At 43.0% G+C, this 26400-nt stretch overlaps 1 protein-coding gene across 5 annotated transcripts in view; it reads left to right on the top strand.

Moving 5' to 3' along the window:
* Dlc1 (DLC1 Rho GTPase activating protein) overlaps positions 1-19661 on the top strand; it is a 445416-nt gene extending 425755 nt beyond the window's left edge. For all 5 annotated transcript variants that reach the window (XM_045131177.1, XM_004657101.2, XM_045131701.1 and 2 more), the window contains 10 exons: positions 1648-3068; positions 3742-3918; positions 7960-8119; positions 8239-8437; positions 10355-10568; positions 13024-13138; positions 13645-13863; positions 14752-14969; positions 15710-15883; positions 16933-19661. In XM_045131177.1, the coding sequence (XP_044987112.1) occupies positions 1648-3068; positions 3742-3918; positions 7960-8119; positions 8239-8437; positions 10355-10568; positions 13024-13138; positions 13645-13863; positions 14752-14969; positions 15710-15883; positions 16933-17053 (3018 nt within the window). In that variant the 3' untranslated portion in view covers positions 17054-19661. The remainder of the gene's footprint in view (positions 1-1647; positions 3069-3741; positions 3919-7959; positions 8120-8238; positions 8438-10354; positions 10569-13023; positions 13139-13644; positions 13864-14751; positions 14970-15709; positions 15884-16932) is intronic.
* Positions 19662-26400: the final 6739 nt, after the last annotated feature.

The following is a 26400-nucleotide window of genomic DNA, read 5'->3' as shown; positions in this document are numbered from 1 at the left end:
GCAAACCAAAACAGGGCTATGTTTTTATAAGATGTTTTGTTTCTTGGACTCATATTTTCTTATTCCAGGAGAGTTCCATTTTTTAATGTTAAAATCCAGTCAGGTTTACCAAAGACCTTATGTTATTGAAACCAATAATTGCAACTACCAGTAGATGGTTGCGTACTGTTTTTGACCTGAAGAAATTACCTATTATTTTTAAAGAATGCAGTGGGTACTGTATTATAAAAGAAAGAAGTTTAATGAATCCTAGAGAATTTTTGCATTGTTAGCATTCTCTGGGACCTCTTTGGTCCTCCCAGATATAACAGTGACGGACTACATGGCAGAGCTGCTGAGATGAAAGAGAAGGCTGGTTTGAAGGATATTGAAGAATAATTAGAGGGAGAGAGGGAGGGAACAGGGCAGGAAACCCCACACCCTCAGTCACTGGTGGCACATACTAGATGAAGGGATGGTGTTTTCTTCTGCATATGAGCTCTGGGGCCCTTTTATGAGATCTTAGGAAAAGAGGGGGCTGCAGTACTGGGAGTGTGTGTCACAAATTAGGGTAAACAGGAGTAAATTTGGCCAAAGAATGTCAGTGCTTTATATCCCACAGTATCTGACCTCCAAAAATGTTGCCTTCATGGGGGGTTAAACCTTTTAAGATTTTACTTACTTGTAAGGAGACAAAGAGAATGGGTGCACTAAAGCCTGTAGCCACGGCAAACATCCAGATGCATGCACCACCTTGTGCATCTGACTTTATGTGGGTACTGGGAAATTGAACCCAGGTCATTAGGCATTGAAGGCAAGTGGCTTAACCACTGAGGCATCTTTCCAGCTCGTGTTAAACCTTTTAAGTCAATGACCTGGAACATTAGCACCCATTGAACTGGGCAGTGTCTCCTTATCAGCATGTTACTCCCTACTCATTGGCCCTTGAAATGGGGCATCCCTGAATCTTGCTCCTTAGCCATAATAAAAGTGATGTTCTTTTAGTGTTGTAAATCAGTACTCTCTCAGTGCTGTTGGTCAGGCATGACTAGGCATTCTTGAAGCTCTGCTCAATTGCCAGGAGCTTGTCTGAGGTTGAAACTGACCAGTGGTGTTAGCTCTGGTGGGGGAAGGGAAGAAAAAGAATAGGTAAAAGGTGACACAGTGTTAAACTGAAGACATGATGACTCGTTGTGTCTGGTCTCTATACCTGTAGCGGAATGTATACACATATTTTAGGGTGGCCAAAGCTTTAAGTTCCTACTCCACTTACTGTTTGAAAACTGCCTTTTTTAAATTCCAAAACTGAATATAAACACTTATGTCAATAGATAGCAAAACTGGAGGCGGTCCAGGGGTAGTCCCACCACCGCTGACTCCAACTCAAAATATTTTGCATGCCTGAAATTTTCACCGATCTCAGAGGTTTCCTCTGTCAGCAATTAATGAACAACCTGTAGACAAGAGGTCCCAAAAAAAAAAATGACCTACTTAGCTGGCAATTGACCAGGATTTCTCCTGCTGAAGTCTTTAAATCTATCTGTTATTTAAAAGAAAGAAAAGACACTGGAGGTGTCTCGCATTGTGTCCTAGCCATATAATACTTGCCCTGTTCTCTGTCACCGATCTTGGTCCCAGCACTTAAATAGCTCCATTCTGTCTTTGCAGAGTGAGGATTCAGACGAAGATGAACCTTGTGCAATAAGCGGCAAATGGACTTTCCAAAGGGATAGCAAGAGGTGGTCCCGGCTTGAGGAGTTTGATGTCTTTTCTCCAAGGCAGGATCCAATCCCTGGGTCTCCAGATGATTCCCACCTGCAGAACGCCACCAGCCACGAAAGCATGCTGACAGAGCTCAGCGAGCGCCAGGAGGTGTCTTCTGTCCGCAGCCTCAGCAGCAGCAGCAGTGCCCCCACACACGTGCCTCACGGTGGGGATGCTGCCACGCCCCGGACTAACTCTGTCATCAGCATCTGCTCCTCCAGCCACTTTCTAGGCAATGATGACTCTTTCTGCAGTCTTCCTTCTCCCAAGGAACTGTCAAGCTTTAGCTTTAGTATGAAAGGCCATGAGAAAAACACCAAGTCCAAGACACGAAGCCTGCTGAAACGGATGGAGAGCTTAAAGCTCAAGGGCTCCCATCACAGCAAGCACAAGGCCCCCTCTAAGCTGGGACTGGTCATCAGTGGGCCGGTTCTGCAGCAGGGGATGGATGAGGAGAAGCTGAAACAGCTGAACTGTGTGCAGATTTCAGCCCTCAATGGCAACCACATCAACATGCCCATGGTACGCAAGAGGAGCGTGTCCAATTCCACGCAGACCAGTAGTAGCAGCAGCCAGTCAGAGACAAGTAGTGCCGTTAGCACACCCAGCCCTGTCACTAGGACTCGCAGCCTTAGCACTTGCAACAAGCGGGTGGGCATGTATCTTGAGGGTTTTGATCCTTTCAACCAGTCCACCTTCAACAGTGTGATGGAGCAGAATTTTAAAAACCGTGACTACCCAGAGGACACAGTGTTCTACATTCCTGAAGATCACAAGCCTGGCACCTTCCCCAAGGCCCTTTCCAACAGCAGTTTCTGTCCCTCGGGAAATAACAGTTCTGTGAACTGGAGGACAGGAAGCTTCCATGGCCCTGGCCATCTCAGCCTGCGTAGGGAAAACAGTAATGACAACCCGAAGGAGCTGAAGAGACGCAATTCATCTAGCTCCATGAGCAGCCGCCTAAGCATCTATGACAACGTGCCAGGCTCCATCCTCTATTCCAGTTCAGGGGACCTGGCCGACCTAGAGAACGAAGACATCTTCCCCGAGCTGGATGACATTCTCTACCATGTAAAGGGGATGCAACGGATAGTGAACCAGTGGTCAGAGAAGTTTTCAGACGAGGGAGACTCCGACTCAGCCCTGGACTCCGTGTCTCCTTGCCCATCATCCCCAAAACAGATACACCTAGATGTGGACAATGACCGAACAACACCTAGTGACCTGGACAGCACAGGGAACTCCCTCAATGAGCCTGAAGAACCCACTGACATCCCAGAAAGAAGGGACTCTGGGGTAGGGGCTTCCCTGACCAGGTGCAACAGGTGAGAGCCTTTTTCCAAATCCAGACTGAGACAGGGCTCAGGGTCAGCTTCTGTCAGTTCCATAGGAGGAAGTGAAGTCAGCCATGTCTGACCCTGAGATTCCAACATTCCAAAAGAAAAGGGGTGTTCCGTAATGGGTATGGACAATTAGTCGGGGAAGATGAAAAAGGTGCACTGTGGTGGTTACACAAGGAAGTGAGCAGACTTCGTGCCACTGCACTACGTGAATAGAAACTGTAAATACGTGTCAGTTCTACATCTACAGATGCAGCCACCACAGACGAGGAATTTGGGACGTGGGGGGTGTGCTAGACATGTGCAGACCTCTGGTCTTGACATTATTCCCTAAATGGTACAGTATAACAGTAAATTACTAATAGGTAATTAGGAATGATCCAGAGAACGTCTCACATAAACAAGAGGATGTGCATAGATACATAGGACACATCTTCTCTAATGGACTTGAGCATGTTCCATTTGGATTGAAGAGGTCCTGGGACTAGCGCTCTGTGGATGTATAGGGGGTAACTGTTCCTTGGACCATGGGGAAAGAGGCTGGAATGAATCTAGAGTTGTCTCAGATCCTGAGGAGCCACTGAGCCAGCTCTGGCTAGTTTTGTGCTTGCTTGTTGAGAAGGCTTTGGCTCACCTACCTTGTCCTGTTCTCTTCCAGGCACAGACTAAGATGGCACAGTTTCCAGAGCTCTCACCGGCCGAGCCTAAACTCCGTATCTCTGCAGATTAACTGCCAGTCTGTGGCCCAGATGAACCTACTGCAAAAATACTCGCTCCTGAAGTTGACAGCTTTGCTGGAGAAGTACACACCTTCCAACAAGCATGGTTTTAGCTGGTAAGAATCAAATACCCACTAAATGAGCTGCAGATGATGTTGATCTACTCACTAAAGCTGTCCAGAAATGTAACCTGTAGCAGTTCTGCCCTTTATCTCCAGCCTGTCCTCCTCATACAGTCAGTCTCCACATTCTTCTTTTTATTTTTTTTATTTTTAAAATTTTTTGTTATTTTTATTTATTTATTTGAGAGCAACAGACAGAGAGAGAAAGAGGTAGAGAGAGAGAGAGAGAGAGAGAGAGAGAGAGAGAGAGAGAGAGAGAGAGAATGGGCGCACCAGGGCCTCCAACCACTGCAAACGAACTCCAGACACATGTGCCCTCTTGTGCACCTGGCTAACATGCATCCTGGGGAGTCAAGCCTCAAACCAGGGTCCTTAGGCTTCACAGGCAAGCACTTAACTGCCAAGCCATCGCTCCAGCCTCAGTCTCCACATTCTTGAGACCACATCCATACTCCTAAGGCCTGTGGAGTTTGGAGGAGTTATTAGCAGAGTTGGTTTTGGTTGAGGTTTCAGCACGTAGAGTGAAAAATTTCCAGTTGTTGGGAGGAGCAGTGCATCACTGTCTCATCACATGATGCAGGAGTCATGCCCTCTTCCTCTCCCCCATGCACACACAGCAGGTAATACTTAGAGAAAGAAGGAAAGAAAGGTATTAAAATGTCATGAGATCACCTTTGAAATGCTTGACATTCATTACTTGGGCCTAGCCTTGCATGATTTTAGACTTTTTTTTTGTTTTGGTGGTGTGGAGCTCAAACCTAGGATTTCCTGTATGCCTAACGCACACTCTACCACTGAGCTGCACCCCCAACATTACTAAAAGATTTTTTTTTTTTAACTTTTTATTTATTTATTTGAGAGCGACAGACAGAGAGAGAAAGACAGATAGAGGGAGAGAGAGAGAATGGGCGCGCCAGGGCTTCCAGCCTCTGCAAACGAACTCCAGACGCGTGCGCCCCCTTGTGCATCTGGCTAACGTGGGACCTGGGGAACCGAGCCTCGAACCGGGGTCCTTAGGCCTCATAGGCAAGCGCTTAACCGCTAAGCCATCTCTCCAGCCCACTAAAAGATTTTTGATATGAACATTTAGAGTACCACAAAAACCTATGTTTGGAGCTGGAGAGATGGCTCAGCAGTTAAGGCACTTGCCTGTAAATCCTAACAACCCAGGTTTGATTCCCCAGTACCCATGGAAAGCCAGATGCACATAGTTGTGCATGCATCTGGAATTTGCTTGCAGCATCTGGAGGCCCTGGCAGGCCCATTCTCTCTTGTCTCATCTCTTCCTGTTGGCAAATGAGAATGTTTTATTTTTACTGATTTGAGAGGGGGAGAGAATGGGTGTGCCAGGCCTCCAACTGCTGCAAACGAACTCCAGACCATGCGCCACCTTGTGCATCTGGTTTATGTGGGTCCTGGGGAATCGAACCTGGTTCCCTTGGGTTTGTGAGCAAGTGCCTTAACCACTAAAGCCATCTTGCAAGCCCCAATAATATGTTTTTTTTTTTTAAAAAAAAAAAAAAACCTACCTGTGGGCTAGCTGAGGTGGCTTAGAGGTTAAAGTGGTTAGGGCACTTGCCTGTGAAGCCTAAGGACCCAGGTCCGACTCCCCAGAACCCACTTAAGCCAGACACATGCTCACAGGGTGGCACACACATCTGGAGTTTGATTGTAGTGGCTAGAGGCCCTGGCATGCCAATTCTCTTTCTCATAAAAAAAAAAAACTACATATATTAAAGAATTTCTGTTTGTTTGTTTGTTTGTTTGTTTGCCCAGCAAAAATGTTTAGTGAGTAAGAAATTTAAGGAATTCACCTCAAAATCCCACAGATTAATATATAAGTAATGTGACCTTTATTGGATCAAGTCTTCATACTTTATAAAATCTAGCCTCGATTGTACAGTGTAATACGCAGACAGTTGAGCCGGATGAATCAAGGGTGTGACATAATCTATGGACACGAAAATTTTTCTACTGTCAGTATAAAGCCAAGAACTGCCTCCAGATGCACATCTCTGTTTCTCAGTGAGCTTGAGGTTTTTTCACTTGTTGGTGTGTTTAGCACCTGGTTGTTAAGAAAACACAGAAGCAGAGCATTTCCTTAGAGTGCCATCCAGACTGGCTTGAGAGTCTACAGAGCAAGGTAGCTGGTCTTACCGTCTGTGGCTCCTCCTTCCTCACAGTGCACACAGGGAAAGTAGCTTTGGCATCAAGGTTCCTCCTAGAGCAAAGGTGGTTATTATGTGAGCCTCACTAAATACAGAAGTTGTTTGTTCTGAATGACAGAAATAAGTATTGACCAGTTTATCCCCACATGCTTCAGATTCTCAGTGGGGAGCGTAATGTGTTCTTTCCACATTCCACAGCCAGGCACTTCTCCCCCCACAAGGCAAGTATTATACACACTTTGACAAGAATACTGTATGCCTAGCCCTATGGAAATACCAGTGTGGCTGTGCTCTCTGGCTTTCCCTTTCCTAAAGCAATCACCAGTGACATGTCGAGGTCATGGATAAGCACTCAAGTCAAGGCAGTTGGCCTTCTGCAGTGTCCCCCTGTGCTTGGAGTAATACTTTCTCTGCTGGCTATTGAAAAGTGCATATTGTAGATTCTCCTTTCTAGTTGCCTACTCCATTCTCCACCAAACCCTCAAGAATCTAAACGTCCATCCTACTTAAGTGACGGTTAGTTTTTCCACTGAGTCAAACCCCAGTGTAAAAGCCTGGCATTGTGGGATCTCTACAACAGGAAGAAAATCTGCCCCGTGTCTCTTCTATTTGACCTTGCCCTTTCTTGTCTCACTCAGAGGGATCATTTGTAGAGCTCTGGTGTCTGCTCCACAGCCTTAAATGTGTGACATGGGTTTCCTGCTGTGGCACATACTGCTGGGGATGAACTGGTTTCAGGATTCCAGGAAGCCCTAGGGAACTCACAAAGCTCCCTTTGTTCCCCTTCCCTTTTTCCTTAGAAACCTAAAGATGCAATATTCTCCGGGGTCATCAGCTAGAGAATTTATTTTGACTTAGGGTCATGCTCTGTTTGAGCTGTGGGGTTGGTTCTTGTTACGTTAGACCAGCCTGCATCGTGCATTTGCTGGTCTTATGTGGCATTACACAGATCTTTCGCCCTGATGAGATACGGCTTTATATCTCATCAGGAACCTGGAAGACATTCTTTCCCTTTTGGGTCAAATAGAAACTTGGTTGTTGTTTTTTTTTAATATTTTTATTCATTTATTTGAGAGACGGGGAGATAATAGCAGACACACCAGGACCTCTTGCTACTGCAAATGAATTCCCAATGCATGTGCCACTTTGTGCATATGGCTTTATGTGGGTACTAGGAAATTGAACCCCAGCCATCAGGCTTGAAAGCAAGCACCTTTAACTGCTGAGCCACCTCTCCAGCCCAGAAACTTGTTTTCAGACTCCTTTATGAAAATACTTTATTTATTTGAGAGAGAAAGAGAATGGTTACACCAGGGCCTCCCACCACTGCAAACAAGCTCCAGACACATGTGCAACTTTGTGCATCTGGCTTAACATGGGCGCTGGGGAACTGAACCTGGGCTTTCAAGCTTTGCAAGCAAGCACCTTTAGCCACTGAGCCATCTCCCCAGCCAGTCCACTTTTGAAACTCTTAACAGGGACCCAGTATTTTCTGCTTCTTTGTTGTGCTGCCATCTTGTAAGTCCATTAACAGTGAAACAACAGTCCTCACCTGAGGGAAGTGACAAGGCAGCACGGCTCTAACACTTAAAGTGTCTGGAGCAGAGCAGGCACGGTGGTACATGCCTGTATCCCAATTATTCAGGAGGGTGAGGCAGGAGGATTGTAAATCCAAGGCTGGCCCGGGCTACATAGTGAGCCCCTGTCTCACAATAAGAAGGCAGGGGGTGGAATGTTAGGGATGTAACTCAGTAGTATAGTACTTGCCTAGCATGCACAAAGTTCTGGGTTCCCTCCCCAGTACTGGTCCCCAGTAAAAATACATCTGGAACATTAAACACATCCCTTTGCTGTATTCTTGAAACAGGGCTGTACCGAAGTTCATGAAACGGATCAAAGTTCCAGACTACAAGGACCGGAGTGTTTTTGGAGTCCCGCTGACAGTGAATGTGCAACGCTCAGGACAGCCCTTGCCTCAAAGCATCCAGCAGGCCATGCGCTACCTCCGCAACCACTGTCTGGACCAGGTGAGAGCTGCTACCTGGGGGTCTCACTCACAATGGCAGCTTGGGCCCATGCCCCTTTTTGTAATTTTCTAAGAAAGATGTTGCTTCCGTCCTGACACCTAATGTTTTTCTTTTAAAAGGTTGGGCTCTTCAGAAAATCTGGTGTCAAATCCCGGATTCAGGCTCTGCGTCAGATGAATGAAAGTACTACAGATTGTGTGAACTACGAAGGGCAGTCTGCTTATGATGTGGCAGACATGTTGAAGCAGTATTTCCGAGATCTTCCTGAGCCACTCATGACGAACAAACTCTCAGAAACCTTTCTACAGATCTACCAATGTGAGTGTTCTTATTAGAAGAGCTGATGTTGGAGAAAAGTAGAAACAGCTGAAGCTGCTAGTTCTTTTGACAAAGGAACCAGCGTGACAGCCTCATGGAGAAACTGGTCATCTATTTTTCTTCCTATCCTTTGTAGAACAGATTTCTATATGCTTGTTAAATAATTTTAAAAGAAATCTGGAGAATGAGGTGACAGAAATGGCTCAGTGGTTAAAAGACAATTGCCAGCCCAGGTCCAGTTCCCCAGCACCCATGTAAAACTGCATGAGCATTCATTTGCAGTAGCAAGAGACCATGATGCGCACACTTACACATGCGTGCATGCACACACACATACACACATAAATAAAATCATAAATGAATTTCCTAGACTTGAGCCATTGCTTAGTTAGTACATTGCTTACCTAACAAGTGCAAAGCTCTGGGTTCTACACTAGCACCATGTAAACTTGACATGTTGTTGCATATCTGAAATCTGAGCAGTCAGGAGGTGGAGGCAGGAGGATCAGAAGTTCAAGGTCGTCCTCAGTTACATAGTGAGTTCAAGGGTGGCCTGGGCTACATGATACTGTCGGAAAAGAAAAGAACACTCCTTACTATCAGTCTGGAAGTGCCAAAGGCATTTTCATTTTATCTAGAGCAATGCCATGTGAGATGCATAATTAAAGGGCAGCTTCCCAAATATCCTCTCCCCACCTTTCTTTCTCTCTCTCTCTCTTTCTCTGCCTTGTCTGCATAAATTTCATTTACTTCATATCTCTGTAGCATATTTGTTGTATTTAAAATTTCACAGGTGTCTGTATGTTTTATCTCACTGGAAAATGAGTAAATATCTTTTTTTTTCTGTTATTCATCACTGTCCTTGCCAGAAATACTTGGGAAAACAGTCCCCTTGCCCTTCGCACTTTTTAAAGCAAGGCTTAAAGCAAACAGTTGTGGAAATAAATGATCAAGATCAGGATTATAGCTTTCATGGCCCTGTGTTTTTCTTGGCTCAGGGTGGTATTAGAGAGATGTGATTTAAAAGCGGTTCTCTTGGTGCCCAAATTGTCTGTAGAACTGACGCATTGGACTTCATTTTATGAGAAATGAAGCTGGTCTGGGTTATTTCATGATTTGTTTCATCCTTTCATATTTTATGAAAACACAGGTCACATTTTCCCCCACTAAGGTATTTGTTATGTATTGTAACCATGGAGCTGTCTAATCAGTTTGTCTTACAGCACTGCGTTTAAGTGACTTGATTTTTCCACCACATGCTTTTAAAAAATTAACTTTGCCTAGTAGAGGAGACCTGAAAGTTGGGTTTAAACTTTTCTGTTCTATGGTGTAGATTATTTTGTAAATATATTTGTATATTTACTTATCTTTTAGTTTTCTTTGTAAAACATAAGAAAGCACTATTTAAATTTATCTGTTCTTTAACTTAATATTTTAAGAACTTTACCCCTGTTAAGAATGAGCCAATCAGTCAAAACGGAGTCCCCAAAGATACTGAACCTTTTGCAGTCAAAGCTAAGAGGTCTCAGCTCTTATCTTCTACATATCTCACATAAGACTACATTGAAACTTAATAAAAGTTTAAGTATAGAATGATTTAAATTAACTGGATGAGCTATATTTTTTAAGTGCTTATAAGAAATTTTTGTTCTGTACACTAAGAGGACATCCTCAGCCATTGAGCTCTGAGGTGTACTTAAGAGCCACTATTGAGGGTTTTCAAGTCCTCCACAAGGCAGGAAATACTTGAGGGCAGTGACGCCGGTGGCAGCTCATAATTTCTTCCTTATTAATCTCTAGTATGCTTTCTGCAAGTGCTTGCTCAGTGTTTGATGTTGATGTTTGCTTTGGGATATGTGCTTGCCACATAACGTGGAAAATCACTGAGCTGATGGGGAAAACGCTTGTGCTGTGCAGATGTGCCCAAGGACCAGCGCCTCCAAGCTATCAAGGCCGCCATTATGCTTCTTCCTGATGAGAACCGGGAGGTTCTCCAGACGCTTCTCTACTTCTTGAGTGACGTCACGGCAGCTGTAAAAGAAAACCAGATGACTCCCACCAACTTGGCCGTGTGCTTGGCCCCTTCTCTCTTCCACCTCAACACTCTGAAGAGAGAGAATTCTTCCCCAAGGTACAGGTCAGGCATAAGGACAGTCTGCCTATGCTTTGTTCTTCCAACTGGGATAACCTGCATGTCCTTCTAGGGTGTGTTCCTGTGTTGTTACTGGGTTCTTACTTGATCTAAGTACTCATAGGTTTGACCTTGTATTAGTTACTTACATGTATGTCATTGTGACAGAATATGCCAGAATACCTGACGGAAAGTACTTAAGTGAGGGAAAAGTGACTTTGTGTATTATTTCCAAGGGTTCAGTCCTTGGTTTTCTTGACCTTGTATCATGACAGCTGGAGCATATGGTGGAGGAGCTACTTACCTCTCTACTACTGGACTGGTAGTGGAGAAAAGAATGGGTCAGATACCCCAAGGACTCCCCCGCAGTGACCTCCTTCCTCCAGCGTTGTCCCACCTTCCAGAATAGCACCACCAGCTGGAGACCAAGTAATCAACACATGAGGCTGTAACAGACCTCATCCACTTACAGCTCACACAGCCGCAGTGTGCTTCAGCCTCCTTTCCTCACAGTCCTTTGTAGAAAGTCTGGCTTGCTAAGCAACCTTGTAACAATCAGATTTGGAGAGTTTGGAGAGAGAGCACTTAAGGTTTGTGCTTTGAGGTGTCCAGTGTTATTGCACTGAGGCAAATCTAACAATGTCACTGTCCATTCCCCTAGCAAAGAGCCATGCAGACTTACTGGCCTAAAACACTACTTGGGTGATCCCCATTGCTTTTACCTCTGTGAGGCTAATAAAACCAAATTTCTGACCTATGTTCACAATGGAAACAAAGAGTAAAAGTTATTATTGATCCTCAGAGTCATTCCTTCTTATGATATGGATTAAGCCAGTTATTTACACAGATTTCTGCCTAGAATATATGGACACAGGATGAGAGTGGCTGTGGATAAGGCATCTGAGTTGTAGCTGATACTTGCCAGGCACAGAGCTCTTCTTTCCATTGGAGATCCCGCTCATCTCCACAATGATTACAGGAGGCAAGCCTGCTTCACATGAGAAAAGTGTGAGGAAGAAATGGTGGAGTTGCTTTGTAGTTCCTTCATGAATATTTCATAAGAAATTTTGTTAAAGTATGGACGAGGTAGTGACTTGCTGGATTTAACCTCCTTCTTAAACCCACCTGACTGTGATTCTTTTTCCTCAGTCCTAAAGAAACCTCACAAGTATTTTCTCAGCTAAACACATGGGACTTCATCATGCCAGTTGAAATTATTTTTGTTCCTAGAAACCATACAGTGTTTAAACATACTTTTAACTAGTGTGAAAAGTTTTCTGGGCCAGGTGTGGTGGTACACGCCTTTAATCCCAGCACTCGGGAGGCAGAGGTGGGAAGATCACTGAGAATTCGAGGTCACCCTGACACTACATAGTGAATTCCAGGTCAGCCTGAGCTAGAGTAAAACCCTACCTTGAAACACCAAACAAACCAAAAAAAATTCTGGGACATTCCAACTTTAATGGGATAGAGAACTAGAGGAGATGAACAGAAGGCAGATCAGATAAGTTTAAAACCAAAGCTCTAGAAACAATAGGGAGCCTTGTTTATTTAGTCAGTAAGGATTGTGGTACCATTTGCCTTTCCTCCCTGAACTCCTACTTCACACCCTTCCGAGATCTCCTCACTCTCCCACCATAGACACAGCCCTCAGAAGATAGTGAACTGTTAATAGAATGGCTATAAGTAGCCCAGATTTCACTGAAAGCATGCCTGTTTGGTGTTTGTTGTTAATAAAGATATGAGAAATGCTGATGATAAAAATAAATGCTCTTGGCTCAGCAGTTAAGCGCACTTCCTGTGCAAGCATGAGGGCCTGAGGAAGCCTGGAACCACTGGAGTTCAGTCCCCTAAACTCTGTTGAAGGGACTCTGCTAAGGACCCACATAAACAGCTGGTGAGCACACATCTGTAACTCCAGTCCCGTGGGGAGCAGCAACCAGAGAATCAGCAAGGCTTACAAAAAAAGGCAACCTCTGGGATCAGTGAGACTCCATCTCTTAATAAGAATGGTGAAAGAAATAAGTGAATCTTAACATCTAGTGTTCTACTCCAGCCACCACAGTCAGGCACACCATACCACATGGGCACATACACTAGCAAAAATATAAGAAACATGTTCTTTTTCCTTTTCTTTTCTTTTTAACCACTTAATAGGCTCCAGGAAGTTTTATCTCCTTTAAGTTTCCTTGAATAACATATATATTAAAAATACATAAATCGAGGTGGGGAGATAGCTCAGCAGCTAAAGGCACTTGCTTACAAAGCCTGATGGCCCAGGTTTGATTCCCCAGTATGCATGTAAAGCTGGATGCACAAAGTGGCACGTGTGTGTGGAGTTAGTTTCCAATGACAGGAGGCCCTTATGTACCCAGTTTTTCTATCAAACTTTTTTGTTAATAATTTTTTAATATAAATATTTCACTTATTCCCTTTCTTTATTTGTTCTTCCTAGGGTAATGCAAAGAAAACAGAGTTTGGGTAAACCAGATCAGAAAGATTTGAATGAAAACCTAGCTGCCACTCAAGGATTGGCCCACATGATTGCTGAGTGTAAGAAGCTCTTCCAGGTATGGAGTTGGGGTTTGACTGGTGTGCTAAGAATAATGTGTATGGGTACAAAAATCAAAAGCTTGATACTTCCCTCCTCGGCAAAAAGTCTTTTCCCCAGCTAGAGATTATATGCATAGCCTAAGAATGGCATCTATACATACATATAATAAATATGTACTTTGTATCTATACACTCACTACAGTCAACCATGTTTAAGGAAATTAAAAGGCAATAGACTATATAGAGTTAAAATTCTGAGAAGCCTGCCTTGATCAATATAAGTCCTTCTTCAGTCTCTTCCTATTCTAACTTTACAAAGAATACCTGACATGAGCATGCAGATATCTGAGATATTTGTGAAGGTAGTCCCTCATAATACCATGTAAAGCCTGAAGAGCCACCACATCATCTATTGTGAATAAGGGTTGGACTGACTGCATTGCTTTGAGCATCCAGACCCTTGCTTTGACCCTGTCCCCTTCTACTGAGCCTCATCACCCTTTGTCTCTGCTGTTCCTCCCAGGTTCCTGAAGAAATGAGCCGATGCCGTAATTCCTACACTGAGCAAGAGCTGAAACCCCTCACACTAGAGGCATTAGGACACCTGAATAATGATGAATCTGCTGACTACAAACACTTCCTCCAGGACTGTGTGGATGGCCTGTTTAAGGAGGTCAAAGAGAAGTTCAAAGGCTGGGTCAGCTACTCTACTTCTGAACAGGCAGAGCTGTCATATAAAAAGGTAAGTCTGCTCCCTGGTTGGTTTCCCATCATGACTTGGAGTCATCAGAGATAAGACTCTTCCCAGATGTAATCTCTCTTGGAAGCTATAGCCCTGGGTGATTCAGATTCTCCAGGAGACAATGGAGGTCCAACACAGGACAACCCAATACAGTCAGGAAGATTTCAGTCTGTTGCTAATCAATTCCTTTGTTCCAAACAATCATTCTAAATTTCTGCAGTATTTTACAAATGTTGTAGGGTTTTAATGGGGCATTTTAGGACATGTTTAGATTTTTTTCCATAATTTGATGAGAACACTTTTGTACTCCTGTCTATTCTGAGTTACTCACTTTGGCATCCTGTATGTCTCAGATTAACAGGTCCATCAAGATGCTCATTGACATTGCCTCTGCAGCCTTGAAAATAAACTGTGGTCATATGACCATGCAGGCTTTGGGGTGCAGATAAAAGAATAATCTCATTTTATAATAATCATTATGACACATCTCTCAGAAAAATGGATATCATGATTTTGACCAGGGTTTACACAAGCTATTTTGTTTATTTTCTGGCAGCTGTACTCAGAGACAGTAGCCAAGTACTGCTATAATTTCTAAGCATAGGACCATACCCTCAAATCAAAATTTGCTTTTGGGGGTGGGAGAGATGGCTCAGCAGTTAAGGCACTTGCCTGCAAAGCCTAATGACCCAGGTTCAGTTCTCCTGTAACCACATAAAGCCAGATACTCAAAGTGGTACTTGGACCTGAAGGCCATTTGCAGCCATTGGAATCCCTGGCCCACTATCCCCTTGCAAATAAATAAATAAAATACTTTTTAAAATTTGATTTCCAAGTAAGAGTGTAGGTGACTTTATCTTAGCATTGAAAATGACATCATCTTTTCAGGTGAGTGAAGGCCCTCCTCTAAGGCTGTGGAGATCAACCATTGAAGTCCCTGCTACACCTGAGGAAATCTTGAAGCGCCTACTGAAAGAACAGCACCTTTGGGATGTGGACTTGTTGGATTCCAAAGTGATCGAAATACTGGACAGCCAGACTGAAATTTACCAGTATGTTCAGAATAGCATGGCACCCCACCCTGCTCGGGACTTTGTTGTGTTGAGGTAAGATCTTCCACACTGGTAACTATAGTATGGACAGCTAAATATTAGACCTGAGCCTGTATATTATTGAATCTCACAGGATGATTGGAAGCCTAGGTATTAGGAAACAGTAAACCATTTCACGTATTAAAAACACATTTATACTTATGCCAACAGAGTTACACTGAATGTGGCTTGAAGTGTTTGGGAACTGAGTGCAAAAAGAAAAACATACTCAAATTAATGTGCTCCATAGTACCAAGTTCCTTTCCCTTTTAGTACATATATTCTGGTTAAAAACAGCTAAGGAAGGAAGAAGCCAAGGCATAGCATTAAGTCCCAAGTGTGATGTAGTTAAGGTTGATTTATATGTAATTCACAAATTCTCTGTAGACTATTGAAAGAGCAGTTCCAAAAATCTTTGAGGAAATAATACATCATTCTTTTCAAACTTCTCATTGCTTTGTTTGGATGATCACATCTTAAGATATTCTTGCAATGTAAAAGTGGTTTTTAGTAACACTTCAAGGTGTTCTTTTCAAGAAGGGAATACAGGACTGAGTACTCAGAGCCCCAGTAGAAGGGGCTGTGTGCAAGTTGTCCATCTCACAGTCCATGCACAGTGGATTAACCTCAGAGGATGCTGTTTACATGGGTCACACTGATTCTTGATCCCTCACTTTTGTCCTTTATGAGAGAAGCACCATTTTTAACTTGGCTTACATAAAATTCCATTTACCTCTTTGGTGGTATCTCCATAGGACCTGGAGAACTAATTTACCCAAGGGAGCCTGTGCCCTCTTACTCACCTCTGTGGACCATGACCGAGCACCCGTGGCTGGAGTCAGGGTTAATGTGCTCCTGTCCAGATACTTGATTGAACCCTGCGGGTCAGGAAAATCCAAACTCACCTACATGTGCAGAGCTGATTTAAGGTGCGTTCTGATTCTGACATTTGGTCTTCCAAAAGGTCATAGAGAAAATTGTGATTTTCCATGTGATGCAAAGAATGGCATGAGCAAATCCATTATTGTATCTTGATGGCTTTCAGAAGTGTGGTGTTTATAAAGCAATACGGTCGTGTTTGCTGGTCTTTGGGGTACCACTTCCCACTCCACTTTCCTTAAACAATATACTACTAATGCAGTGTGAATTTGGTAGTTCCACCATGCATTTAAAGCCATTGGAAATGGCAGCAAGGAAATGTTTGTCATTTTATCTTCAAAGATGTTTGAAAAGCACAATATGCATGTTTTCTAATTGATTATGTCTATACCTTGTGCTGAAAATGAACATGTATTCATATCAGAAAATGAATGGAATATAGCAGTACAGACTCCCAAACTGAACTGCTGCATGCTCTTTCTAAACAGTCTCTTTTTAAGTAATTTAATTTATTGCAAGTAGAGAGACAGAAGAGAAGATAAACAAATAGAGAATAGGCATACCAAGGCCTCTAGCCACTGCAAACAAACTCCAGACACATGTGCCCCTTGTGCATCTGGGTTATGTTGGTCCTGGAGAATTGAACCTGTTTCCTTTGGCTTTGCAGGCAAACGCCTTAACCGCTGAGCCATTTCTCCAGCTCCCTAAACAGGCTCTTAATCTCTCCTTTATAATCTTTATATCTCCCAAGATCTTCCATATGACCTGTTTCTATGACCAAAGCTTTCCCCGAGAAGGTTCACTGAATGTCTGTGTTTAATGTGTTTCTTGGAAATCAGCTGACCCCAGATGTGAAATAGGTATGCCCAAGGGATGATTGAGGAGAAAAGGAGAAATCTTCATTCACACATGCTGCTTGTCAGATGGCAGTGAGAACTGGAGGTGCAGCTCAGTAGCAAAGCGCTTGCCTGTCATGTGAGAATCTCAGTTCAGTGGGCACAAAAAAGAAATGGAAGAGCATTCAGGACTGTTTCTTCACCTTCTCTTGGTGCTTTCTTTCTAACAGAAATAACTCACCGACTTCTCCTTTCTTGGACAGGGGCCACATGCCAGAGTGGTACACAAAATCTTTTGGACACTTGTGCGCAGCTGAAGTAGTGAAGATCCGAGACTCCTTCAGTAATCAGAACACTGAAACCAGGGACACCGAATCCAGGTGAAATGAAGCCACTGTGCCCAGCAGCCACGTGACTATTTCTAGAACTTTGCCAGACCATGAAAGAATCCATCTGTGTTGGATCCTAAAACAAGTACAAGTTGGAGTATAGACATTGACTCGAGCAATTTGTTACATTTTTAAAGCTGCTTCCTGTTTGTTTAAGGTCTATATTACAGACCTTGACTGGAATATATAAGACTGCAAAGAAAAAAGTACTTGTATGCTTACTCAACTTGCTTCTAAGAAGCAAAGTTCTTTAAATCCATTGTGGAAGATAATGAAGAGACCTCATTCTCTTGTGATGTCAGCATATTGTTCTGTGTCATTTATTTGCAGTGTGTTTGAGGGACTGGTGTATCCACTGGAATAGTTGGTACTCGTGACAGGTTTTCTCACTGAGATGAGCAAAGAAAGGTTTGCACAGAGGAGTGTGAATGTGTGTTTGTCGCTGGCTGAATGGCACGGATGTAGAGATAGGATTCAGTGTCTGGCACACTGCAATGCTCCAAGAAAGATGCTGATGCGCCAGGTTCACCTTGACCTGGAAGAGCTGACTGCCCACACATCCTCCCAGAAAGAGAGCCCAACCCCCTTCTGCACTTGTTTCCCCCCCAGTTCTTAAACATTTCTTCTCTACTTTAAAAGTCCTTTGATTGCTCTGTCACTCATTTTAATGCAGTTTGGTTTTACACCTAACTGTAAGTTGTGATAATTGCTTTAACCAATAAGGGTAGTTCAGGAAAATAAAAACAAAACATCCCCTTCCCATCCCTCTTGCTGGCTTCAAAGAAAGGATTTTGCTTCGTTTTAAGTGAAACGTAAAAACTGAACACTAGCACTCCTGAATGAAACAAAACACTTTTTTCTTTCTTTTTTACACTACGAATTGGACCCAGAGCCTTGCACATGCTAGGCAAGCACTCTTATCACTGAACTTTACCCCTAACTCTCTTTTTCTGTTTTAGTTTTAGAGACAAGGTCTCACCAAGTTGCCCAGCCTGGCCTTGGACTCACTGTATTCCAGGTAGGCTTTGGGCTTGGGCTCCTCCTGCATCTTTCCAAGTAGCTGAGATTAATAGGCCCAGCTCATCAAAGCATTTCAGTTGTTACAATTTAGTGTTTCCATGTTTGCAACATAAACTCATATACATGAGGACACAGGAAACCATGTATGTCTCAAGAAAACATAACCCAGGTCTACAAAAGTTTTTTTTTTATTTTTATTTTTTTGGTTTTTTTTTTTTTTTGGTTTTTTTTTTCTTGGTTGTTGCTAACAGTATTCCTGAAACTTCATACATGCTTATTTTAACTGGGCTTGTCGTTATGCACAAACAGGTTTTTACTTGGTTTAGTAACTTTCTTTTTTCTCCATTTCTTTTTCTTCTCTCTTATAATGCCCTTGAAATATATTTTAATAGCAATGAAACATGGTAATCATAGTGGAAAGCAAACCAGGTTTTTGGAAGGGTGGTCTTTTTACAGGTTTTACTGTAATGGTAAAGATTGATTCAAGAGACAGTATTAGTAAATTTATTTTGTATGGTTAAAAGGTGAATAATGTATGAAAGTTGAAGAAGGACTTTTATTTTGTTATAGTTTAGTTACCATTGTCAGTATTATTTCAAAGGTTCTTTGAAGAATTTGGGGGGATCAGAGTAGAGTTTTAACATTTGAGTATTTTGGATATCAGTGTTCCTTGTGAAGATATTCGTGTATATTCAATTTTGTTGGCTTCCAGATTTGTAAAATTGTATGCTGTATATAGCATTCTGTTGAGAAATATGTACACATGACTGTCCACTGAGCTTTCAGACATAGATAAAGCATGATAAAGATTATTATTTAAAGTATACTTGTATTTATACCTCAGATACTCTTTTGGGTTTTGTACCTCAAGGCTCCGCCCCCCCCCATTGTAAATACACTTTACATGAGTACAGTCTAAATGAAAAATAAATAAAAAGAGGTTTATAATTTTCTCTATATCTGTACAGAGTATAACCAGTGAGTGCACTATTAAATGTTTAAAGGAAGGGAAAATGTCTGGTCTGCTTTCCTTGGTATTGTATCTTCCTTTGCTCTTAGAAGCAAGCACAGGTTCAAAGATACCAACCTCAGTGCCAATCCATGTCAGAAGATTCATTGGCTGACAGAGAAATCAAACAGCAGATCATTCCAAGGCCAAGCCACAACTAAGCCACTCACAAGCAGGAAACCCTGGTGAAGGTTCAGGAAGCATGGAGACTCTCCACACATAGGTTCAGACAGGAAACAATACAGAGAAAGTTACTAGAATAAGCAGCAACAGACAAATGCTTACAAACAAGGTGCAGATCACTCAGTTCCACAGACTGCTTCTACACATTGAGCTGCTCTATTAAAAGGTTCCATATACCTGATGAGAGAAGTTGTCAAAGAATGTGAACATTTTCAAGAACTCTGCTTACACCACCTAAAGTGATACCAGCATGTCTTATTCTTGACCAGTTGCCTAGATTGTAAGCTCTTCGAGGGCAGGCAGATCTCCTGCACATCTTTATGATCCTCTACAGCAGCTTTCAGTGTTTTGTACTTGTAGGGCCCTAATAAATTTATTATTTGCTAAAGCATACAGATCGAATTTGCTTCTGTCATTTCAAATAGAAGATTGTCTAGTATCTGTCATAAACTAATTTCAGCTCATCACTGCCCTCTTTGATTTTTATGGGTTTGTTTGCACTTTTATTTTGTTGGTTCATTAAGTCAAGGTCTCTATATAACCCAGATTATTAGCCTTAAACTCTGTAACAGACTGAGTTTGAACTTGTGGTCCTCCTGCCCCAGCCTCCTGAGTGCCGAGATTACGGGCTTGCACCACCAAACCCCACTGCTGCTCATTTTGACATGGCAGAGATTGGAAGTCATTAAATCTAGGAGACCTTAAAGTTTAATTTTTTTAAAGACAAATACTTTATACATTACTTCTTAAGTACAATATACATGTACATACGCCATGTGCATACATGAATGAATGACAGACTCATGTTGCCAAGGACAACCTTGAACTGCAGACCCTCCTGCTGCTACCTGGTTTGTGCAGTGCTAGGGACCAAACCCAGGGCCTCATGTAAGACAATCCCTCTACCAACTGAGCTACATCCCCAACCCCATTGCATATGTTCACATAATCAGCAGTGAGATGGGCTTAGAGGAGATGCTGAGGTCATCGCTGGACAAAGCCCAGGGTAACTGTTAAGCTTTAGCTATCAATTGTAGATAGAATGTACTGGAAATACCTAAAAAAAAAAAAAAAAAAAAAAAAAGGTTAAGTTGCTTTTAAAGTTGTGAAGATAAGTGAATCTTTTTTTTAAATGCAGGAATGCGTTTATTTAAATTTTTGGTTGTTACTTTGTTTATTTGAGAGCGACAGACAGAAAGAGAAAGAGGTAGATAGAGAGAGAGAGAGAGAACGGGCGCGCCAGGGCCTCCAGCCACTGCAAACGGACTCCAGACGCGTGTGCCCCCTTACGCATCTGGCTAACATGGGTCCTGGGGAACCGAGCCTCAAACCAGAGTCTTTAGACTTCACAGCAAATGCCTAGCCACTAAGCCATCTCTCCAGCCTGATAAGTGAATCTTTTAAAATGTGTAGTTTAAAGAAAAAGTGAAAAGCTAATGATCAAAGCTAAGTACCATCTAACATCATTAGTTAAGGATGTATAGAAAGGGAAAGGGATTAGAGTTTTGTGGAATTTCATAGTTATGTATATATGTCTTATAGTACATATGTCTTTACACCACCTTTACCCACTTTACATGCAAACGGTGCACATAACCTGAGATACATTGGAGTCCTCACAATTCTTTGGCCAGGGTTATGGCTAAGGGAGTTAGTGACAAGTCCTCAGAGCTGGGAGCACCAGAAATGTTATTCCTGTTCAGGTTCCCTACTCCAGGATACCTCCCTTTGGTGGATGTTTCCCTGTCTGGAAGTTACACTTCAGAAAGCCCCAATCTACCTGGTTTTGACATCAGAAATGAAAAACTAAGGTCAATAGCCACATTAAGAGTCCCAATGAAATTTATTTTGTCACCTCATTACTAATTGAGGAGGGCATTAATAGGTAAAGACAGATACAGACAAACTTATTTCACATGGACAAAGACGTCTACAACTGGGCATGGTCCTCCCAATTTGCAAGCATAGGACAATTAAGGTATGTTCTGATTAATCCACTAGTCTTGCATTATTTCATGGCATAAGAGAGTGTCAATGTACAGCCTTCTTTTTTTTTTTAAATTTTTATTTATTTATTTATTTGAGAGTGACAGACACAGAGAGAAAGACAGAGGGAGAGAGAGAATGGGCGCGCCAGGGCCTCCAGCCTCTGCAAACGAACTCCAGATGCGTGCGCCCCCTTGTGCATCTGGCTAACGTGGGACCTGGGGAACCAAGCCTCGAACCGGGGTCCTTAGGCTTCACAAGCAAGCGCTCAACCACTAAGCCATCTCTCCAGCCCAAGAGAGTGTCAATGTACAGCCTTCTTGTTACTCAGGACAAGAATTCTAGTCTTTTAACTCACTTAATACTCATTTAACAAAATACACTTATTTGAGATACATACATACATGCATACATACATACACAGAGAGAGGGAGAGAGAATGGGCATGCCAGGGCCTCCAGCCACTACAACGTCCAGACACATGCACCACTGGGAATCAAACCTGGGTTCTTAGGCTTCACAGACAAGTGCCTTAACCACTAAGCTATTTCTCTAGCCCAATGCCATACTCTTAAGCCCTTGCCACATAAGAATGTTACCAGATGCTGCTGAAATATCAAAGGTGCTTGAGAAACAAGGGCAGGCCATTTGTGGCACACCATTAATCCCAACACTGGGGAGACTGAGGTAGGAGGATCACAATGTGTTTGAGAGCAGCCTGGGGTCAACCTGAGCTAGAGTGAGAGACCCTGCCTTGAAAATAACCAAAGAAAAAGAAGTCAAGGGCTGCAGAGATGGCTTACTGGTTAAGGCACTTACCTGCAAAGCCTAATGACCCATGTTTGACTCTTCAAATCCCACGTAAGACACAAGGTGATGCAAAGCTGCACGTGCACACAAGATGGTGTGTGCAGCTGGAGTTTGATTACAGTGGATGGAAGCCCTCCCTTTCTTCCTCTCTCTCTCTCTTTCCCTCGCTCTCTCTTTCTCCCCCCCTCTCTCTTTCTACTCTCATAAAAAGAGAAAGAAATCAAGGGAGATGGAAACAAAAGGAAAATGGCATGGAGTCCTGAATGCTATACCTGATGTGCCTGTTGAAGCACACCTGATCATAAGCCAGAAATCCTGATGAGTGAGATCACAGCATGCATGTCATCTTGGTGTTCCATCAGGATGAAATTGGCCTAAGGAATTTAAATTCCATTTGCCCAAGGAATGCAAATTACGAAAGACCTCAAACTGCCCATGGCAGGAACAGCTCAGGTAGGTCTGCACAGTGCACAACTGCAATGCGTTGGGGCCCATTCCTGAGGGGATGATCAGTCTTGCAGGCTGGGATTTTGCAAAATCATGTTAGTGGCTGTGGCCCAGAATAATTACTTGGTGTGTATACACAGGTCCCAGGAAAGCAGCCAGCTTGTCTGTCTGGACTCAAGGCTGTGTTGACAAAACATAACCATCTCTGCAGAGATTTCTCATATCACTGAAGTCTGAAGAGAGGAAAAGGGGATGCCAAAGCCAGGAATGTTACTCCTCGGGGGCTTCCCTTTTCCTTCTTTCGCTCCTATTAAGACAGGAAGAATCTTGGAAAGAAGGAGGTGCTCTCTGACTCAGGACTGAGACAGGCTTTCATCAGCCATGATAAATGACTTGTCTATAAAAACATAGTCTGATGGTTAGGTGTTGGGTCTCACACCTTTAATCCCAGGACTTGGGATACTGAGGTAGGAGGATTGCCAGGAGTTTAAGGCTAGCCTGTGCTACAGAGTGAGTTCCAGGTCAGCCTGGGCTAGAGTGAGGCACTGCCTCAAAATACCAACAACTAAATAAAAATGATATCCAAGGGGACTGGTTCCAAAAGAACTGCAAGTAGAGCATGTGTCTAAATTAAGCATCATGCTGTGCCAGGCAATGGGATAAACATAGTTAATATTTCACTTAAATCTCTGAGCAATCTTTTGAAGGAAGACTTAGAAGTGGCAGGAAGGCTTAGAGAAACAAAGTATATAATTCTTACATGGGACACAAGAAATTCCATAGCTGCACCTGGAACCTTCTGCAAGAAGGCAATGTGCTGAAGCTGCTCTCCCTACTATGGTAGTCACCTGCACATGTGGCTATTGAATATTTGGAATATGGTTAAAGCTAAATGCTTAACTTCATGTAATATTTTAATTTTAATTTGAGTAGCTGCTCATGGCTGGTGGCTATTGTATTGGACAGTTGTTTCAAAGATCTAAGTGTATTTATCAACCCTTCTTTTCTGCCATAATGACCCTCTTTAAGAAGAAAAAGAAGGGCCGGGCGTGGTGGTGCACGCCTTTAATTCCAGCACTCGGGAGGCAGGGGTAGGAGGATCACCATGAGTCTGAGACTACACAGTGAAATCCAGGTCAGCCTGGGCTAGAGTGAGACCCTACCTCGAAAAACCAAAATAATAAATAAATAAATAAGAAGGAGGAGGAGAAGAAAAGCAAAGCAGTAAATGTAAAGTTCTAACTGGCCACATTTCAGGTCAGATAACCCAGAACTGCACCAGTCACAAGGCTAACACTGTCCTCCCCAGCACACTACCACTGGAGGTTTCATGAGCTCAGATAGAATAACCTCTTTGCAAGCAGAGGATCTATATACATCTCCAAAGCAGAGCAAACATATCTGAAAGCATTCCCAATGATCCAGAAACCAGAATATTCCCTGTGGTTTATAGCATGCAAAGACCCCCCCAACCCACACACACTTCCAACAACCCATAGCTGTCCCTCATGGACTGTAGCCATATGCTCTGTTCCACTGTCTCCAGTGCCAAGACTTTGCTAGACTGACCACCTGGCAGCAGCTGTCAGATCCACAGCCTTCTTCAAGATGATCCAAGGTTGAATCTCAAATGTCTTCCTAATGGCTTAGAGTAGGGAGACTGGAAAGTTGTGGAAACTTTAAGAGGCGGAGTCTAAGAGGAGGTTTTAGGTAACAGGAGGCATGCTATAGAAGACCGTAGGACCCCAGTCCTTTCCTTTCTCTCTCATATCCCAGCCATGAAGTAATCATCCTTGCTCTGCCATCTATGACCACCGTGATGAGCAACAAGTTCAAAGCCACAGGGCCTGCTAGTCATGCCCTGAAACCTCCAAAGATATGAGCTAAAATAAGCCTTTCTCATAAACTGATTGTCTCAGGTATTTTATTATCAAGCCGGAAAGCTGAAGAGCACACCAGGTTTGATAACAAAGGCCTGTATGCACCCCAAAATCAGTAGTAATAACACAGACTTCTTTGTAGCCTTTGCCCTCCAAAGGACCCTTCACCATATTCCTCTACTCCTTTTCAAATTTTACAGATACTTATCATATTAAGTAGTATAACTGTTAGATGTAATATATTTGTCTTATTTATAAGCACCCATCAATGCTGGAAGCCTCTTCGAAGTGTGAAAGAACTTCTCCTGGTATGTGACTTGAGGGTGTTTTCAATGAAAAGCAGCTGTCTAAGGGTTTTTAATCCTTTAAACATAATTTTATTTCTTCATTTGTAAGCAGAAAGAGACAGGTGTGGGGGAGAGAGCATGCCAGGACCTCTTGCCACTGCAAATGCCAGATGCATGCACTACTTTGGGTGTCTGACTTTATGTGGGTGCTGGGGAATTAAACGTAGGCAGTTAAGCTTTGCCAGAAAGTGCTCTCAACTGCTGAGCCATCTGCCCAGCCCTCTAAGTCTTTTCAAACGTATGCCTGCCCAAAGTCTGTAGCCCAATATAGGTTCCTTGCTCTCTCAGCACTTGGCACAAAAAATGAATGGTTAAGGACACGAGGGACTTAGCCTCTGTCCCAGAGGAGCCAGCTTTCCTTACTTCCAGGGATCCAAGACAGGATGGGGTTTTTGTTTTGTTTTGTCTTTGTTTTTTGTCTTTTCCCAGTAACAAAGATAAAGCACTCTTTTCTTTTGCAGCATTTTACAATGTAAACATGAATAGATCACTATGGCATTCCAGTGAAGCAGGAGACTCAAGCTCACACACTGTAAGGATTACTAAAGGAAGAGCAAGAGCCTCCTGGGGACCATGGAGTGCTGCACGATCTCGAAGAGCTTCAGAGCAACTCACCCCAGCACCCCAGAGTACTAGACATGGAACATTTTCCTTGAACTTTATGGAAAGGAAAAGATGCTAAATTTCTATAGGCAAAACCACCTGGCTGGTGAGGCAGAATGACTTGGGATTTTGTTATGAATGGTTTTGTGTTGCTTTGTTTTGGACAACCCAATACCACAAATACTGTGGAGTCAGACCAATCTCTGCCAAAAGGGCCACCTTGGACATCGCCAGATGGCCTGCTATCAGGATAGACTGAACAGTACTCTCCATGACGTCTGATCTTAAGTGAACGACTTCAATGGATAGTTCAACCTGAAGTCTGGCTGCCTTTCTTTTCTTTTCTTTTCTTTTTTCAAAGTAGAGTCTCACTCTGGCTCAGGCTGACCTGGAATTCACTATGTAGTCTCAGAGTGGCCTCGAACTCTCAGCAATCCTCCTACTTCTGCCTCCCGAGTACTGGGATTAAAGACGTATGCCACCACGCCCAGCTTCTCTACTTAATTTTTTTTTTTTTTTTTTCTGGCTGCCTTTCATAAGACCAGTGGCCTTTTAAATTTCAGAACTGCATCCTTGGCGATTTTTGAACAGCACGACTTCCTGGTGGCAACCCCAGGTGGAATGAGAAACTATTTCCAGGACTGTTTGTTAACGCCATTTATTTGCTTTCACCCACTTTCTATTTCTTCTCTGATCCTAAATCCATTTAATCTCAAGAAAAGTAAGTACAACTGGAGATAAAATCAGAAAGTACTGGAACAGTGCTTCCAAATAAAACAAAATCTCATTTAAGCAACAAAAGAAGAAAGAAGTATAGGAAAGAAGCAAACAAAAGAAGGACCCGGGGCCGTGTTTCTCATCTGCAGAGCACACTCACAGAAATCATGAAGTCTAGACCACACTTCAGGGTTTGGAAACACCCAAAGAAAGAGCCGACTCTCCTTCTTAGTGTACCTCATGCAGTGCTACTTCTTACTCTAGTTTCACACTAACTTCATCTTCTCATTCTCTTCTTTTTTTTTTTTAATTTTTTATTTATTTATTTGAGAACGACAGA

The sequence above is a fragment of the Jaculus jaculus genome, chromosome 1 (genome assembly GCF_020740685.1).
Source record: "Jaculus jaculus isolate mJacJac1 chromosome 1, mJacJac1.mat.Y.cur, whole genome shotgun sequence".
Lineage (NCBI taxonomy): Eukaryota > Metazoa > Chordata > Mammalia > Rodentia > Dipodidae > Jaculus > Jaculus jaculus.
This window is presented reverse-complemented; position numbering and strand designations above follow the sequence as displayed.